Source organism: Lipotes vexillifer, unplaced genomic scaffold (assembly GCF_000442215.2).
Source record: "Lipotes vexillifer unplaced genomic scaffold, Lipotes_vexillifer_v1.1 scaffold858, whole genome shotgun sequence".
Taxonomy (NCBI): domain Eukaryota; kingdom Metazoa; phylum Chordata; class Mammalia; order Artiodactyla; family Lipotidae; genus Lipotes; species Lipotes vexillifer.
Window position 1 is genome coordinate 130,991 of NW_006788467.1, and position 20,376 is coordinate 151,366.

The following is a 20,376-nucleotide window of genomic DNA, read 5'->3' on the forward strand; positions in this document are numbered from 1 at the left end:
GAACAAAAATAAATCTTTACTGTTGTATGCCACCAAAGTTTTCTATTTGTTATACAGCAATAACTAACTGATACAGTAAATTTGGGGGCCTGGGGTGTGACCCATGTCTTCTCCAACGCAATGGTGAAAAGATCTTGTACTTCAAGCCCCACTGATATGGTTAACAGCCTGGAGAGGTAGTTTGAAATTGCCATTCTAGGTAAACTGCCCTTTAATTGTTCCCTAAATACAGCCTGTACATCCTTGCCTCGGTGCCTTTATACATTTCATTTCTCCCTAGTGGAATGTCCTTTCTTCTCTCTTCTCTGCCTATTAGAATCATACCAGATCTCCAAGGACCTAAAGAAAACCAGCCTTTTCTGAATGCACCTTCTCCCTTCACACCAGCCTCAAACTTTACTCCAAAAGGAGGGCACAGCTGGTGTGTCATTATCCATGCTGGACTGTTTCTCCCCAACTGCACCTCGGCCACCCTTCCCCCCTGGTTGTCTCATGTGGCCCAGCCGATCTTGACCCTCCCTCCCACCCACTCACGTCCCCCCACTCCCTTTAGGTGCCCCATTGATTGTTGTGCTTGCAAAATTACCTTGTGGTTATCTGAGTAAACGGAAGTTTCCTGAGAACAAAGGCTTCGTATGTGCAGCACTTACAATAGCACCCAGAAGATTAAAAAAAAATTGTTGGATAGGTGGATGGAACAGGGATCTGCTGTAACTGTGGCCTGAAGCAGACTAGGCTGTTACTGACCCATCTAAATGGAGGCTCAGCCTGGGGAGCTAACGTCCTCAGTAAGCTCGTCCCGTGTATGTTCTTGTCTTCGCAGACTAGGATTAAGTTGGCCTGGGTTCAGCGCCAGGCTAACTTAATCCTAGTCTGCGAAGTCACTCCCCCGCCATCCTTGGTGCCCAGGCCCACACTGGGCAGATGAGGATTCCCTTAAATGTCGCTGGTATGCACTGAGCACTTTCTATGTACCAGATGTTGTTCTAAGTGCTTTCAGTGAATTAGTTCATTCAATTCTCACAGCAATCTTATGGGGCAGATACTGTTAGTATCTCCATTTTGTCGATGAGGGTTAGAAAAGATTAATTAACTGTTCTAAGATCAACTATTAAGAATACAGTCTGTGCAGACCCAGGCACACCCACCTAGAGTGTGTTATCGTCACCATCACCGCATGTCTCCCCAGGTTCATGTCTTCTAGGGGCGCTTCTCTCGTTTCTCAGTCCTTTCCTCTGCCAAGTGGGAGGCGAGGTAAGGGCTAAGAAGAGAAAATTGCTGCTTGACTATTTATTCTGTTTACTTAAACTCCCTTATCATTACCTAATGATGTGTATTTAACCAGGAGGAGGCTCATCTTTTCTTATTTTTATCTATGTTTACCTACCCATGAAGATAACTTCATAAATAGGTAAATTTGAATGATTAGCAAAGAGCCATATAAAGCAAACTGTATTGCTCTTTGTAAGCCGTCTCTGTGTGTTTCTCAGTGGGCGGGAAACCGCACTATCGCTTCCTCTTTGTCTTTGTAGTGAGAGAGCAACATTTGTCACTCGGCGTCTGAGCAACTTCAGTGACACCACCAGGAAAGGTCTATACTGGTCCAAATGGCACGCTTCCCACGAGTGGCATCTTTTTTTCTCTTTCTGAGTAAGTGTCATAATTCTGTAGGTTACTGTTGTCAAGGAGCTAGTCAAATGGAGACTGTTGGATGATAAAATGGGACAATTTGGTCTCTACAGGAAAAACCATGCCACACACCTCTGGTGTTGGCAGTCATTTTTGACTTTTGATGATGTTCTTGGCTACCTAGACATCCTTGAGTTCCAGGAGGTGCAATGTTAGGTTGAGTCCCATGAATCTGATCCCACTGGTTTTTACATCTGTGTGTGTGGCCAGAGCTGCTGATTTTGGGGGCCCTACCTTGGCCTTATGTTCTTGGGCTAACTCATCCCTGGAGATAGGAAGAGGCTTAACTCCTCAGACTGAGAGGTGATGCCTGATGTTAGAACTTGTCTAGATAAATGTGCCTTGGGGATGTGGCCGGATGGAAGGAAGTGTCATGAGAGCACTTAGGAGTTTTAGGCTAACCTAAAAGAAGGTTCTGGACTTCATCTGTGAGATGAAGTGGGAATTGACTACTAAGAGCCTGAGAAAGGGGCAGGAAGATTCACTTGGCTCTGCTGAGGGGCAAGTGGGAGGACCTCAGCTGGCCCAGGGGCATTTGTACATGGTTGAACAGGATGGCGAAAGGGGAAGTTTGGGGGGAGATGGGTGAACAGATGAACTGGGAAAGGAATGAAATAGTCTCAGAGCAGACAGAGCAGGTAGCAGCTACTTTTTAGTGCTATGGGTTCTCTTAGCATCTGGTGAAGCCCATAGACCCCAACTTAGAATAATTTTTAAATGTGTGAATTAAAATGTATACGATTATAGGGAAAATCAATCATATTGAAATAGGGTTATTGAAATATTTTAAAGTAAATTTTGATGTAGTCATTTATTTGCTTCATTATTTATGTATTACGTAATAAGATCTGGAGGTGGTCTATTAACCACCAAACTTCAAAGTCGTAATGAGTATGAACAATATTTCAAGATATCTGCAATAGATGTAGTGTGGTGTGAAAATATCTATGGTTTGTTGTCTACATTCAAGACTGAAGAAAATGCTAAATTTCCATTAAGATTAGTGAAAATAAAGATGTAGGTTTTTTTCCCACCCAAGTTTATGAATCTTTTCATCCCCCATGTGGACCCAAGTTAAAAACTTCTGCTTTAAAGAGACTGGATGGAGTTAGTGAAGGGACTTGGACAGTAGGGGAACTAAAAGAGCTTAGAATCAGTGTGACCAAGGCTGTGGCTAATACACGAAAAGGGTGCAGCATTCAGCTCAACGGGGTGCTTAATAAACCTTGGCTTGAGTTGAATTGGGTTCATGTCTCAAAAGACATTGGGCAGTGTAAGGTAAAGATCAGATATGGGACCTGCTGGGGTGAGAGGTGGCCTGCAGGAGGTTACTGGAACCAGTTGCTGGGTAATCAATGCCCACTAGACTGGCTTGGCAGACGTTAATGACTAGGTTCACTGGTGGGACCCTTTGGGGACTGTTGGCTGGTGTCCTGTTCAGGTGTCTGAGTGTGATTCTCAAGCGTCTGTGATTTGTGTCTGTGAACCGTGTGTTTGGCTTGTGTATGGGGAAACTGGGCTTACATTGTGCAATAAGTCAGACAACTGCAAGTTCTCTCTTTGTCTTTTTTTTTTTTTTTTCTCCTAGTGAGTAAGATGAAATGCCTGGGAAAAGGAAAGTAATAACCAAGGTTCAAAAAGGGGAAGCTTCAAGCCTTTCCATACCCCATTTAAACCATTACCTAAACTGGGTTATATAATTATTTCTTCTAAATTTAAGCTCTTCCTAAGCACAAATTTTGTGTAGAGCTACAGTTTTTATGTGAAAAACATATATATCAGGAAGTAACTTGAAAAAAATTTTGGAAGCCTGCTATCTGTCATTACAAATACAGTGGGAAAAATGAAGGAAATTAATTAAATGATGGATGATCAACTGACCAGTTGCATTGTTTAGCAAATGTATACCTTGTCCTAATTAATTTTTTAAATAGATATATAAAGACTGATTGATCCTGTTAGAATATGGGGCCAGATGAGGTTAATGTCGTGGGTCAATGAGCTCTTAGACTTAGCTTTGTCTGCTTGGTCTGTCACCCCTCACCCTGAATAGCTGCCCTACAAATAAAAGTCATTAACATGGGAGGGTCCTGGGGAGGGGCTACTCTTTGTCTTACTGGGGTTGCATTCACGAAAAAAAAATCCACTGAATTATGGATGGAAGCATTCTCAGCCTCCAAGCCAAAAGGGATTTTATATGGGTAAAGAAAGAGAAGTCGCTTGTTGTGTTTGATGTTCTCCAGCTAGGTTTTGTATAAGGTGGAAGCATTTGAAGTTGCTGTTTTTGCATATCAAAAGTGGCCAGGTGTTGGCCATATTTTATATAGGTCAAATAGCTTCCATTCAAATAATACTGAAATAGAAAATTTGGCAATCCCAGTAATGTTTTTGGAAAAAGTCAACACCCTTAGGGAATTCTTCGTGTTACAAAAATGTGGCTCCAATGCAGTATGTCAATGCCAAGCTCTGTGTCCATCAGTCAACAAGAATCTGACCTGCTGTGCAGAGGTGCCTAACCCTCTGTCTATTAAAAGAGAAAGCAACGGGTCAGTCCTCTGAGGTATCTCACTCTTTAGGAGGACAGATAGGTACAACATCCCACAGAAAACAGATGTATAATAAGATGCTTCAGTGTATGTATGATTCCCCGTGCATGGCCATTTGAATTGGCCTCTGTCAGTCATTGCTTTTTATCTCCACAATACCTATTAAACCTTCACACTGTTTCTTCCGCTTTTCTGAGTACCCTCCCAATCATGTTCTTGACCATGCCATTCATCATCCTCTCTCTGGCTTCATCCATGTCTCCCCTCTACAGCTCCTCTGCCCGTAGACATGTGGAGGTACCCGTGTCCATCCTCCCTCACTGCTCTGCTCCGTCCATCTCCTCTTTCTAACTGCCACCCTATTCTCTTTCTCTTGTCCATGACGCTTCTTGAAGTACTTTATGCTTCTTGCAGTTGCTTCTTACCCTTGAAATACTCTGCTTCTGCTCTATGGAAATCTCTTTTACGAAGATTTCCACTGACCTCCTCCTCATCAAACTACAAAGACTTTTGTCTGCCTTTAGAGTCCTTACCCTCTCAGCGGCATTCAGCAGTGCTGACAAGCTCTTTCTGCTTGGACCGATTTTGCTCCTTTGGTTTTCAAGCTACTGTGTCCTTGCTGCCCTGCCACCTGATTCTTCCCTCCCTGATTCTTCCTTCTGTAGGTTTTGTTCCTCATCCTATCCCCTAAATAGAGAGAACCTCTAATAATCTCTCTTCAGCCCTCTCCTTACATTCCCGAGCGCTTCCCAGTGCTTACATGTAACTGACCTAATCTGCATCTACAGCCCAGAACTCTCCCTAGTTACAAACAAGCATTTACAGGAAGCAGTGAGGAAACAATGGACACAGCCAGGAATTTGACACGTGTAAATCCAAGTTCAGTTCTGGCTGCACCATTTACAACTCTGACATTGCTCAAAATGGGAACATCTCAGAGTTCTTAAGAGGACTGGATTACAAATATTTTCAAAGGGTTGAGTAGATTTTAAAGTATAAATAGATAGATATAGCTACAGATATAGACAAATATATAATATAAATATTATAAATATTATAAACATTATATATTTATATATATTTATATATTATAAATAATATAAATATTATCTCCAGATGTTTGCTGGATTTCCTTCCTGTTTATTCCACGGTACTCTAATTTAGTATTTCCAAAATTAAATGCACCGTCTTCTCCTTCACCTTCGAAGGTACACAACAGTACCTTTTCCTGATATCCTTATTCCTGTAAACAGCGCCATTACTCCCAGTCACCCTTACAAAACCTGGTATCATCTTTGATTTCCTCCTGCCTTCCACCCCTCCATCTACCCCTTCTACCTCCAAGCATCTAAGACACTGAAAGACTCTATAGATCTTATCTCCACAGTGGCTCTTAAATTATAGCCACTTTCTTTCCATTTCTATTGCCTTTATCACTCCTCTTCTGGGCTACTATCATCACCTGATGTCTACTCCTAACTCCATCATCCTACACACTGTCAGGTTAATTTTACTAAGACCTTTCAAATACTTTCAGTGGGTCCCCCACTGCCTAATCAATCAAGTCCAAACTTTTCAACATGATAGTCAAGCCCTTCATGCTTTGGACTCAAAATTCTTACCCACTCTTACCTCTTTCTATTAATCTTCATGTAATCCAACTGATTACTCTCTATTTCCTGAGCAATTCTTTTGATTACTACTTATACAGTCTTTTCGTGAAATCTCCTTCACCTAAAAGGCCCTGTCTCTCCACTTAAATTGTCATAACCTTCTCCAAAGTCCATTTTTAATACTATATCTTCCATATATACCTTACCTATTTCTCGCCCCCCAAAATGTAATCTCTCCTTCCTTCAAATTCCTCAAAGGGCTTTTATCATATTTCTTTCCAGGACAGATGACTACCACCCTACTTGACTAAACTGTAAAATCAAGAAACCAGAGACTATCCCAAACTCATCTTCATATCTTAGTCCTTGAAGCATCAGAAACACTATAAGTGGTGGAACAAATATTTATTGAATTAGTAGACGAAGCAGTAGAAAATGAAGTGTGCTAGTTTTCAAAATAAAATGTTTCACATGTGGCACCATCTCTCCGAAAAGTCATAAAAAATGTTAAGTGTTGCCTAGACACCAAAAATAACATTGCGGAAACATGTCCTGACATAAACATCTTAGTGGTACCTCAGAAATCCTATTTTTTAAAACATTTTTATCTTGAAATATAACATATAAGAAAAGTTAATAAATGTGCAATTTAACTAATAAAAAGTAAAAACCATGTAATCACTATGCAGGTCAAGAAATAGAACATTGCTAGGATCCTAGAAGCACCCACCCACCTTGCCACACGTCCCATCCAGACACACACACACACAATCACTTTGCTGACTTTCGTGATACCTACTTCCTAGCTTTTTTTTTTAATAGTTTTACCCGTTACGTTTGCATCACTAAACAATACAGTGTGGGTTTTTTGCCTTTCTTTAAATTTTATGGAGAGTATAGTCAAAAAGATTCTAAAGTGTTCAGCATCTTTCATTAAACACAGTGATCCACGTTTCTGCAACCAGTTGCAATTCACTCACTTTCATTTCTGTATAAGATTCCATTTTATGAATGTACCACAGTCTGCCTGTTCTACTGTTGATGGACATATGAATGGTTTCTAGTTAGGGGGCTGTAATGAACACTGCTGTTGTGGATGCTTTTTCACGTGTAGCCTGGTGCGGTGCTCACGTTTCTCTAAGATGTATGTCTCTAAGATTGGCTAGCATTGCTGACAATGTTTTAAATTGCCTCTGTAGAACAATTTTTTGGTAAATAATATTTTAAAATTTTACTGCTGTATGGCTTGGGGAACTATATTCAGTATATTGTAATAACCTATAATAGAAAAGGATCTGAAAAAGAATACATACATGTGTGTAGCTGAATCACTTTGCTGTACACCCGAAACTAACACAATATTGTAAATCAACTATACTTCAATAAAAAGTCATCTGTTTTGAAAAACAATTAAAATTTTTTTCTCATGTGGTCTAACTCCTATTCCTAAGTGCTTATTACAAAAAGAGCATAACATACATATATCACATTAACTGGGATTTATGAATAAATTAGTATATTTTAAATGATTACTGGAAATTTGTGTGATTGGTTGACTGATTGGATGTTTGTTTTCCAGTTTTGCATTGATTGTATCCATATGCAATTTTTTTTTTTTTCTTTCTTTTTTTTTTTTTTTCTTGCGTTATGCGGGCCTCTCACTGTTGCGGCCTCCCCCATTTGCGGAGCACAGGCTCCGGACGCGCAGGCCCAGCGGCCATGGCTCACGGGCCCAGCCGCTCTGCGGCATGTGGGATCCTCCCGAAACGGGGCACGAACCCGCGTCCCCTGCATCGGCAGGCAGACCCTCAAGCACTGCGCCACCAGGGAAGCCCACCATATGCAATTTTTAGTTGACTGTATCAGGTGATCTCTTACCCTTTCTCCCTATTTTTTTGCAGGTCCCCTCCTATCAGAATTGTCTTCATTCTAAAATTCCTATACTCAGCCTATACTCATGGTCTCTGTAATGTTATTTTCCCCTCTCTCACTTTTTTTTCACTCTGGTCTTCTTTACTCTTTGTCCTTGTGGATTCACAAAATTCAGCAGACGCTCTGCTTCTTCCATGCCTACTTATGAATTCTATTCTGTTAATTCTGTAATACCAGCAATTGCTCCCTGTTGGACTCTTCTGATGTCTTTCCACTGGGCCCTAGGCCCCGAGTGAAAGATCTAGCTCACCCTGTGGCATCTCTGTCATTTGTTCTTTGTTCTTTCTGTTACACAAAATAAACTAGGCTTTAATATTAACATAATAAATAAATACATACCTTTTAATTTCTAAAAGAGTCTTGATTTTGAAAAGGTGTATGTCAAAGGAAATGTTACCATTGAATAAGATTTTCTCCTCTAAACCTAATACTTGAGATTTGTCCCAACAGGAAACATTCCATTAGTGGTCCCAACTGAAAACTTTGGGTAAGAGAACAACTAAACTAAATCTGATCCCAGATCCTGTTGGACTTGACAGTCATCTTTTATGAAGCTTTTCAATAAAGCTGTAGTGGCTCTTTAAAAAATTACAAAATGAAACACCCTCCACGGTATAGAAAGGAAGTGCTGCTGCTTCTTCAAGATGCTAATTTTAGCTAGTCTTGCAACACACCTGGCCGGGAGCTACAGATATTTACAGCCAACCAGGAGGAAAAAGCATGGCACCAGGAGCAGTGCCATAAACTCTGCCTCTCCAGCAATCATTTCTGTGAGAAAAGCTCGATGACAGGTACCTAGGAATTGGAGGCTTGAGGAAGTATATCGAGGAATTTTCCCATAAAATAATGTAAAAGGTGAATTATTATACATCGTATTTACTTCAGGTGCACTTAGATAAGCAGATATGTTTTATGAGTGTGGTCATGTTACACTGATGAAGCTAAACTTTTTTTTTTTTTTAAGAGACTAGAGATTACTATGGAAGTTAAACTTATAAAAGAACAATTAACTCGGGCTTCCCCGGTGGCGCAGTGGTTGAGAGTCCGCCTGCCGATGCAGGGGACACGGGTTCGTGCCCCGGTCCGGGAAGATCCCACATGCCGCGGAGCGGCTGGGCCCGTGATGTGAGCCATGGCTGCTGAGCCTGCGCATCCAGAGCCTGCGCTCCGCAACGGGAGAGGCCACAGCAGTGAGAGGCGCGCGTACCGCAAAAAAAAAAAAAAAAAAAAAAAAAAAAATAAAACCACAAAGCCATTCCACTGCTCCTCATCCTGAAGAAGGTATTGAACATTTGAGTTGATTATAGCTAATAACCTGCGGTCTCATTTTCTAGAATTGTAATACAGGGAGCTACATAATGTGGCACGTTGGGAACTGGAGCACTAATCTATTTTTATTCCCCTTTCTTCCTCCTACTTGCAAGCTAAGCTCAGCACTGGCCAGAGAGAAGTAACGGTTCAGAAAGGACCGCTGTACAGAGCTGAAGGTTACCCCATCAGCATCGGCTGCAACGTAACTGGCCACCGGGGACCTTCTGAGCAGCATTTCCAGTGGTCTGTTTACCTGCCGACAGCCCCGACCCAAGAAATCCAGATCATTAGCACCAAGGATGCCACCTTCACTTATGCAGTGTATGCACGGCGGGTGCAAAGTAGGGAAATCTACGTGAAGAAGGTCCAGGGTAACTCAGTCTTTTTGCACATCTCCAAGCTCCAGATGAAGGATTCCGGCGAGTACGAGTGTCACACACCCAACACTGATGGAAAATACTATGGGAGTTACAGTGCAAAGACGAATCTAATTGGTAAGCTGTGTGCCCTCCTCTTCTAGCCAGCCCCTGAGAAGCCAGATTCTCCATCAACACGATGCCTTGCAACGTGACATGACTTTATATTGTGCTGTTTGTTTTGGCAAAAGAGCCCACATACCCCTCTGGATATTTTGGAGTTTGTCACAAATAGGTATCTCATATTCCCTAAAACTCTTAATTCATTTTCCCAATCGACTTTGTCATGAAGAGTTAGATAGTACGTGGTCTTCCTAGGCCTTGCCCACAGCTATTCATAGGTCGATAATAGCACAGCATTAGACAAAGCTTTGCGAGTTCTCATGTTATGTCTCTTCTCAGAAGCAGAATATTAACTTGATAGAGGAGCCAGTATTAATATATTTAATATATGTTTATATATAATTAATATAATACCATAGGAAGTAAGTCATTAGCTTGGAAGTAATTATTCTCAAACTACCATTCTCTAACATAGTTACCTATGGGGCAAGGGTCATATTATTTGAAATTACCCTTTTGTCCCTTTGCCTAGAATATCTTATTACTCCCTTTTCAGCCTAGCAAACTCCTACCTATATATCTGAACCCAGTTTAGGTATTACCTCTTCTGTGAAACCCATTCTGTCTCAGGCAGTATTCCCATCTTTGTTCTTTCTTGATGCTCTGTTCATACTACTGTTATTAGTACTCACCCAGTTTACGTGGTAATTGGCTACTTACATGACCCTCTCTGACCTCACCTTGAGCTTCTCTTGAACATTTACCTCACTCTCTAGCACAGTGGTTAGCTCTGAGTAGATGCTCAATAAACATTCATTTTTGAATCTAAGTGTTGCTTTCACATAAACTTAGGCTGTGTGATTTCCTTTGAGGAAGGAAAGAATAGTAGGGTAGTAAGATGGTTTTCAAAACTTTGGTGAGGGTTGCATTTTGTCTCTCAGTGATAAATTATAACAGATTATTTCAGAACTTTATTTTATAAAGGAGCAGGTGAAGGCCCAAGGAAGTGAAGTAACTTCCTCCAATTCATGGAGTCAAATAGGGACAAATATAGGATCAGAATATAGTCTTCAAGCTCCCAGTGCTTTTCCCATTTAAAACCTCTGTGTCTGAATAGCTAAATTGGTTACAGCCTATGCTAAAAATGTAAAATCAGGGTCAGTACAACAGTGAACCAATAGCCTTGCCAAGTTCCATAGTCTGTATGTATATAGATGCCAGTGTTCCTGTTGGCAATAGGGAAAGCATATGGCTGGTGGAAAACCAACTCAAAGTATGTACTGTACAGATGTTGGGTCAGGGTGCCATCTTCATCTAAGGAGGCTAGTCTGACAGGTACTCAGTCAATTACAATCATTCCTTTGCATCCAGTCATTCCAGATACCCTCTCTGCTGCCATGATTTCCCAGACTCTCAGTAAGGAGGAAGGTGAGCCATTGGAACTTACCTGTGAGTCATCCAAAGCCACAGCTCAACATACTCACCTCTCTGTCACCTGGTACCTGATGCAAGATGGAGAAAGAAGCCAAGCCAGCAGGATTATTTCCCTCTCCAAAGATTTTATGTTGCTCCCTGGGCCCTTGTATACAGAGAGGTTTGCAGCTGGTGACGTGCGGCTCGACAAGCTTGGGGTCACTACCTTCAGGCTGTCCATAGGGAGGCTCCGGCCCTCAGATCAGGGCCAGCTGTTCTGTGAGGCAACTGAATGGATTCAGGATCCGGATGAAACCTGGACTTCCATCACGAAAAAGCAGACAGATCAAACAACTCTGAGGGTCCAGCCAGCAGGTAATTATCTTCTCGGGAAATTCATTAACAGCTAGTAGTGGGTATTTGGGGGATATCTTAATTCATTTTTTTTTTTTTTTTTTTGGCTGTGCCACGTGGCTTGCGGGATCTTAGTTCCCCGACCACGGATCGAATCCACGCCCTCGGCAGTGAAAGCGCAGAGTCCTAACCACTGGACCGCCAGGGAGTTTTCTCTTTTCGTTTTTTTCTAATCTTTTGTTGGATCAAAAATATCATTAGAGGGCTTCCCCGGTGGCGCAGTGGTTGAGAGTCTGCCTGCCGATGCAGGGGACACGGGTTCGTGCCCCGGTCCGGGAATATCCCACATGCCGCGGAGCGGCTGGGCCCGTGAGCCATGGCCGCTGAGCCTGCGTGTCCGGAGCCTGTGCTCCGCAACGGGAGAGGCCACAGCAGTGAGAGGCCCACGTACCGCAAAAAAAAAAAAAAAATCATTAGAAAGTTTGAGTAAATTTTGTTTTCGTCATCTGGGAAGCATAAGTAAGAAGGACAGATTTGGGGCTCTGTCCACGGGAGGTTTTCTATGGGATAAAATCTGTTGAATGTTAGGTAGATTCCACAGACATGCATGGAAATAGTTTTGTTGCCAATCTTGCCAGGCTCTGTGTAAGCATTTTATCTATAATACATTATCGAATTTAGTCCTAACAACCACCCTCTGAGGCAACTAGTCAAGTCCCCATTTTTGAAACATGACCCTGAGCCTCAGCTAAATGCTCTCCCTTAGCTCGCTCTGCTGGAGCTGGCATTTGAAGACAGGTGCATCTCTCCAAGGCCCTCTTCTCACAGACACCTGCGCCTCAGAGTAGCCTATTTCCAACGTGAAACCTTGTCTTAGTCACTGCTCCTCCCGCCTTACCCCGTTTCCTTGGAACGGTGTCACTCTTCATGATCCATTGACACTTTCGCCAAAGCAAGCAGGAAGCCTCCATTTTGATTCCTGGTCTCTCCACATGGGCTTTGGTCCAGTAGGAGGAGGTCTATAACCATATATATCCCTGCTAAAAGCAATGATCCGATAGTGGATCATTGAAGTTTTCTTTCTTTTTTTTTAGGAGGAGTGTTATTCTATTCTATTAAAAATTGTCCTGATGGTGTTACGTGTCCAAATTATACTCAGGGAGTCCTTTGGAGACACATCACATGTGCTTCTTTCCCCTCTCTTTGAAAACAATTTTTAAAAATGTAAAACTCTTTATTTTAAAATTTTATTTATTTAGATCAATAAAAATTGTATACGTTTAAGGTGTACAATATGATGTCTTGATATCTGTATGCACTGTGAAATGACTACAGTCAAGTTCACTAACATACCCATCACCTCACGTGGTTGTGTTGTGTATGTGGTGAGAATTCTTAAGATCCTTCTTAGCAAATTTCAAGTAATACCACACAGTATTACTAACTGTAGTCACCATGCTGTACATTAGATCTCCAGAACTTATTCATCCTGCATAACTGGAACTTTGTACCCTTTGACCAATATCTCCCCATTGTCCCCACTCCCCCAACCCCTGGTAACCACCATTCTACTCTCCACTTCTATGTATTCAATTTGTCAATTTTTAGTTTCCACAATATTTGTCTTTCTGTGTCTGGCTTATTTCACATAGCAAAATGTCCTCCAGCTTGATCCATGTTTTTGAAAATGGCAAGATTTTCCTTTTTCGTGGCTGAATAATATTCCATTGTGTATATATACCACATTTTCTTCATACATTTATCCTTTGATGGACACTTAGGTTGTTTTCATATCTTGGCTATTATGAATAATGAACATAGTGGTGCAGATATCTCTTTTGAGATACTGATTTCATTTCCTTTGGATATGTACCTGGAAGTGGGATTGCTGGGTTATATGGTAGTTCTACTTTTAGTTTTTGAGGAACCTCCATACTGTTTTCTATCATGGCCATACCAACATACATACTAACAGTGTACAAGGTTTCCTTTTTCCTCTCCATCCTCACCAACACTTGCTATCTTTTGTCTTTTTGATAATTGCCATTCTAACAGATGTGAGGTGATATCTTGTGGCTTCAATTTGCATTTCCCTGATGATTAGTGATGAGCATCTTTTTCCATATTTTTGGTCACTTGTATGTCTTCCTTTGAGAAATGTCCCTTCAGATCCTTTGCTCATCTTTATATTAAGTTATTTGGGGTTTTTTTTTTGTTTGTTTGCTATTAATTTGTATGAGTTTCTTATCCATTTTGGCTAGTAACCCTTTTTCAAATACATGGTGTGCAAATATTTTCTCCCATTTTGTAGATTGTCTCTTCACTCTGTTGATTGTTTCTTTTGTGTGCAGAATCTTTTTAGTTTGATGCAATCCCACAATCTATTTTTACTTTTGTTGCCTGTGCTTGTGGGGTCATATCCAGAAAATCATTGCCCAAAATAATGTCAAGAATGTTTTCCTTCTATTTTCTTTTCTTTTTCTTTCCTTTTTTTTGGCTGTGCCATGTGTCATGTGGGATCTTAGTTCCCTGACCAGAGACTGAACCTGTGCCCCCTGCAGTGGAAGTGCAGAGTCTTAACCACTGGACTGCCAGGGAATTCCCCCTTCTGTTTTCTTCTAGCAGTTTTTCAGTTTCAGGTCTTATGTTTAAATCTTTGATCCATTTTGAGTTTATTTTTTTAATATGGCACAAGATAGGAGTCCAACTTCATTCTTCTGCATGTGGATATCCAGTTTATTCAACACCATTTATTTGAAGAGACTATCTTTTCTCTGTTGTGTATTCTTGGCACCCTTACTGGAGATTAATTGACATAGATTCATGGATTTATTTTGGGGTTCTCTTTTCTGTTTCATTGGTCTATATGTCTTTATGCCAGTACCATACTGTTTTGATTACTGTAGCTTTGTAATGTACTTTGAAATCAGGCAATGTGATACCTACAGCTCTTGCTCAAAATTCTTTGGCTATTCAGGGTCTTTTGTGGTTCCATATGAATTTTAGAATTCTTTTTGTCTATTTTAAAATGCCATTAGAATTTTGATAGGGATTCTAATGAATCTGTAGATTGCTTTGGGTGGTATGGACATTTTAACAATATTAATTCTTCCAACCCATGAACATGGAATATCTTTCCATTTATTTGTTTCATCTTCAGTTAGTTTCATCAGTATTCTATAGTTTTCACTGTACATGTCTTTCACCTCCTTGGTTAAATTTATCCCTGAGTATTTTCTTCCTTTTGATGCTATTGTAAATGAGATTGTTTTCTTAATTTCTTTTTCGGATAGTTCATTGTTAGGGTATAGAGATGCAACTGATTTTTTTTTTTTTTTGTATGTTGATTTTGTATCCTGCAATTTTACTGAAATTCTTTATTAGTTTTAACATCTTTTGGTGGAGTTTTTTTTGGTTTCTATATGTAAGATCATGTCATCTGCCAACAGTGACAGTTTTACTTCCTTTTTTCCAATTTGGATGCCTTTAGTTTCTTTTTCTGTCTAACTGCTCTGGCTAGGACTTCCAATACTATGTTGAATAGAAGTGGTGAGAGTGGTCATCTTTGTCTTATTCTTGATCTTAGAGGAAAAGCTTTCAGCTTTTCACTGTTAAGTGTGATGTTAGCTGTGGACTTGCCATATATCACATACGCTTTTAACTTCGGAAAATTCCGCTGGATATGCTCAGCCAAAAATGGGAGCAAGAAATCACAATTTACATCGATTCAACATAGTATAAAATATTTTATTTAAAAAGATACATTACTGTGTACTTTACACATTATGCATACATCTTGCTTAATAGGATTGCATTCAGAAAATCATGTATGTTGTTCTTTCTAGGTGATTTAAAGAGTAGTCAAGGGCATTTTTTAATTCTAGGCATTTCTTTGGCTTACCTTCTCCTCAGAACTGATCTCCCACATGAAATTCAATCCCTGTACTATCCTAACAGGAGGTAGCATCTCTCTCTGGTATTGAAAGGATAGATGCAGTGGCCTCTCTATATATCTGCCTTGCTTTTGTTTCCTAGTGAGAGATTTTCAAGTCAACATCACGGCTGAGAGCACGGTTCCTGAAGGAAAACCCTTAGAACTGGTTTGCCTGGTCATGGGCGGTGGCCAGGACCCACAGCTTCAGGGCACTTGGTTCTTCAATGATATTGAAATGGCCCACATTGATGCTGGTGGAGTTCTGGGTCTGAAGAAAAACTATCAAGAAAGAGCAAGCCAAGGACAGCTCCAGGTTTCCAAGTTAAGCCCCAAGGCTTTCTCTCTCAAGATCTTCTCTGTGGGCCCAGAGGATGAAGGTGCCTACCGATGTGCCGTGGCAGAGGTGACAAGAGCTCAGATGGGCTCCTGGCAGGTGCTCCAGAAAAAACAGTCACCAGACAGCTACGTGCACCTGAGGAAGCCAACAGGTATGTGAAGTCGGGGCCAGACACGATTGGGCTACTTTTAGATGCCCTCCTTTGTGAGTACAGGATGCCCTCATGGACACGGGGGAGGTCTCCTGAAGTCAGGTATCAATCAGATCACTTTGAGGTGGAGTGGAGTACTGCACAGGAAAGCACCCATACCAGCTGAAGACCTGAGTCCTATTCCTGAGCCATTAAATGGGCCATGATCATGAACACACTATGAACTTCACCTCTAAATCTCAGCCTCTTCGGCTGTAAGATAATGACATCTAATCTGACTGTCCTTAAGTACCTTCTTGCCATCTTAGATTCTTTGATTCTATTTGCTGTTATTTCTAATTTTTGTCCATTGGGTATTCTTTCAGCAGAGAACACGTGTATTAATGAAGCCCTCTGTCTCCTTGTTGCGTGTGAGTGTGCGTGCGTGTGTGTGTGTGTGTGTGTGTGTGTGTGTGTGTGTGAGTAGATTAAGTGTTTGAGTAGATTTCCCTTCCTGGGAAATAAACACCCACATTACCCCTGCTACTCCTGTGACATCTTTCAGGTGTCTTTCATCAATTCTCTCTTATCTTAAACTGATACTAAGTCTTAATTCTGTACCAAAGTATGACTCAGAGTAAGAAAAGAAGTAAATGACGGTGGGCAGACTCTATTGCCTGCATGTTGCTATGATGTCATGAGATGCCTATCCAAATAGGTCTGAGTATCTGGAAGGCCACTCAGGTCTTGTTTAGTTTCTGAAGGCTGGGTGACCTTATACGTGTTTGAATTATCAGTGCTTTTTGTGTGGAGAGAAAACTGATAAATCCGCAAGTAATATTAGGATCCTCTGGGCTGGGTATTAAATGCAAAGTCTAGAAAAATGAATTGCCCCAAATTTTTGGTTTTGCAAAAAACAAAATCAAAAACAAAAACAAACTAAAAATGAAAATATCCTTGTTGTACTTGCTCACTGGAGGCCTGTCCAAAGATAGAAGCATTCCCCTTCCATCCTCTTCTCTGTCACCCCAAGTGAAGACGCACAGCTTTGGCCTAGAGTGGCGAGCCAGGAAGTGTGTTGGTGGTAATTTTGACACTAAACATTTGTTCTGACTTGCTAGGATTCAGAAAAAACTATGTAGGCGTGTTTACATATTTACACAGAGCTAAATCTCGACTTCGTGTATCTGTCTCTGCTGGAGCAGATCTGTAAATCTTTCATAAACTCAGGACATAGGAATTTGTGCTAAAGAGACCTAAAGGTGTACTTCATGGCACACAGATCACAAGCCTGTCAAGTAGTTGGTCTTCCCAAGCTAGAAATAATCCTTTGTGCAGGCTGGGGTCCAGCCTGTTTCTTTTCACGTAGAATAAAAAAAGGTTATTAACAGATTTATTAAAGATCCTGTTGAGCATTTGGTTTTGAAACTCAAACCATTACTTCAAGTATGAGCAGAGTTTTATCACTCCATGAATGTTTTAAACAGAAGAGGGTACTCCCTACTGCTATGCATGTATACCTTACACATGCGTGGTGAGTGTGTTACTTCTTACCGAGAGGCAGTAACGACCACAGTAAACTAAGGAAACCACAGTTAAAAAAAAACAAAAACTGAAGCTGGTTGAAACTAATCATAATGGTTATATTTGAGTAGTGAGATTATGAGTAATAGTTTCCCCTCTAATTCCTAAACTTTAGTTATGAGTCTATTTTTAACTTGAAAAAAAATTAAGTATAATTATGCCTCTAATACCCAAAATTTGGAAGCAAGTTATATATATGTAATAGATAGATAAATAGATATATTAACCTATTTGTGGACATTAGCCTTCATTCTGCCTTTGTAACATATACATTTATACATAAAGTGCTTAAAGACTGAACTCCTTCCTCAGCAGGGAAGATCAATTTGCAAATTCATTTAGATCCTTTTTAAATTTCTAATGCCAGTTCTATTTTGTTTTCCTGGGAATTCCCTGGTGGTCCAGTGGTTAGGACTCCATGCTGTCACTGCCGAGGGCCTGGGTTTGATCCCTGGTCGGGGAACTAAGATCCCACAAGGCCAGAAAAAGTAAATTTGAAAAAAAATCTATTTTGTTTTCCTTTTCTGGCTTTGAACTCCTCTGCTTTCACAGAGTGCCTATCATTACGCACTAACGCTAATAGCTCATCTTTGCTGGGTACTTCTCCTTGCCAGCCGGGGTAAGCCCTTTGCATGTGCCATTCATTTAGTCCTCTCACAATGCATAAAGGAGGTGTTATCATCACCCCCATATTTATAGGAAAGGAAATTGAGGCTCAGAGAGGTCCACTATGTTGCCCAGGATAATTCTGACTCCAGTGACCTTGACCTGAAGCATGAGGCTGGGCTGCCTAGGATGCATGAGCTTGAGGGACCTTTACATTTGCCTACAAAGCACCCAGGACAAGGCCTTGCACAGGAAGTATCTGTTGAAGGAATGTCTGCATTTCTACACATCTTGAATTTCCCATCTGGAAGCCAGATTTACATTTATTGTTTTACACTATAGTTCAGATATAGGAAGGATCTCGCTTCAACAATATATATGAATGAATATATGATTTGAAAAAGAGAAATGTATATGTATGGGTAAATATATATATTTAAAAAAATACTTGGGGGAAAATGTATGTATATATATATATATATATATATATATATATATATATATACACATACATTTCCCCCCAAGTAATTGTTTTTTAATGGCAGTATTTTGAACAGAAATATGATTAACAATACTCCTTCACTGTTCAGAATACATACTAATTAGGGGAAGGTAAGTAAGAAGAGGAAGGTCATTTTGAACTGTGAAAGTCTGAATTCTAAAAAACTAAACATTTAAATAAACACATTTCATTACTTTCAGCCTCATACACCAACTGTAATTAATTTAACAAAATATTACCAGATGTTTTCCCAACTAGATGTTCCTAAGGAACAGATCACTAAAAATTAGGGCAAATTATAAATTGTTTAAGTGTAAATAAGTTCTCCTGGTATTCTTTCTGCTGTTTCCACTATTTAAGTGTTGATGAAACCTTTTTTTCTGGGGGTGGTGCAGGAGTGAACAAACTGATAGGATTTGTCACAAAGTTGTCAAGTCCTAATTAATGAGATTTCACCGTTTTTTAGAAAAAATTTCATTTACTTGAAATAATTTTTTCTTTTAAAATCTGTAATCCACAGCAAGACGTGTGGTCGTGTCTACCAAGAACAGGCAGCAAGCAGTGTGGGAAGGAGAGGCTTTAACCCTTCTCTGCAGGGTAGGTGGAGCTGAAAGTCTCCTGTCCGTGACCTGGTGGCATATCCCACAAGACCAGACACAGCCGGAGTTTGTGGCTGGAATGGGGCAGGATGGCACCATGCAGCTGGGTGCCTCCTACCGGGAACTCGATAACCACAGCAACACAAGGCTGGAGAAGATGGACTGGGCCACCTTCCAGCTGGACATCACCTCCACCACCATCACAGACAGCGGCACGTATGAGTGCAGGGTGTCTGAGATGACCCGGAACCAGGCCAGAGATCAGAGCTGGGCTCAGAAGATGTCAGTCACTGTAAAACCTCTGGGTAAGTGTCAGGGAAATCCTTTTCTGAACTTACGTATCATCAGTATCTTCCTTCTGCAGTGGAATGCTGTGGAATTCGATTGTGTGTCACCCTGAATCCCCTAGTTACGGTACGTGTACCCCAGGACACAGAGCAGAGTCTCTGGCTACCATGTCTGTCAACTGATCTCTGAAGTTTACTCATCTTTATAAAGATCATCTTTAGAGTGCAACTTGTAAGTTGTTATTCAAGGCTAAAAACAAAATCGTATGAATTGGAATAGACTTAGAAAAGAGATATGCCAAGTGGAGCGGAGCCTCGTGCATTTCAGGCTTCTGACAGCTGCAGCCCTGGGATTGCAGAGTCTCCTGGAGCACATGCAAAAGAGTGATGGTGCACCCAGGAGTGGGGATGAGGGAAGGAGGCCAGCCAGTGGGGCCGGGGAGCACCCCACCCACTCAGCAGCAGCTGTCTAAGCAGCAGACTGGAGAAACACTGCCTGTTTGTTGTCTCTGCTGAGAACACTCTTTAGAAGAGGGTCAGCTTTAGAAAACTGAAGTCAGACTTCAGGACAGACTGTACTGTGAATCAGCTTCTACCCCCACGTATTTGATACTCCCAGTGTATGAACACATAGTTCAATGTGAGGAGGCAATGACTAGGACAACTTGTACCTTGATTTGCTGAATGTATTAGAAATTGTGTTTCACGTTTCTGCCCACAGAGTCAAGTTTACAAGTTAGTCTGATGAGCCGTCAACCACAAGTGAAGTTAACCGACACCTTTGACCTGACCTGCATAGTGAGGGTTGGCTACTCTGACCTCAAGGTTCCACTCACCGTGACATGGCAGTTCCAGGCAGCTAGATCTCGAGCCTTTGATCTGCTTCTTCGAATCACCCATAATGGCACTATTGAATGGGGGAACTTCCTACCCCAGTTCCAAAAGAAGACGAAGCTTTCACAGTCTTTATTTCGTTCTCAACTCCTGATCCATGATGCCACCGAGGAAGAAGCAGGAGTTTACCAGTGCAATGTAGAAGTCTATGACAGAAGTTCCCTAC

At 41.1% G+C, this 20,376-nt stretch overlaps 1 protein-coding gene across 1 annotated transcript in view; it reads left to right on the plus strand.

Annotated features, from left to right (window-relative positions):
* The first annotated feature begins 1,607 nt into the window (after window positions 1–1,607).
* The window catches only part of CD101 (CD101 molecule), a 34,830-nt gene continuing 16,061 nt past the window's right edge, over window positions 1,608–20,376 (plus strand). Inside the window, 6 exon segments of the mRNA XM_007461619.1 lie at window positions 1,608–1,650; window positions 9,205–9,585; window positions 10,942–11,358; window positions 15,373–15,759; window positions 18,951–19,334; window positions 20,038–20,375. Coding sequence (XP_007461681.1) covers window positions 1,608–1,650; window positions 9,205–9,585; window positions 10,942–11,358; window positions 15,373–15,759; window positions 18,951–19,334; window positions 20,038–20,375 — 1,950 coding nt within the window.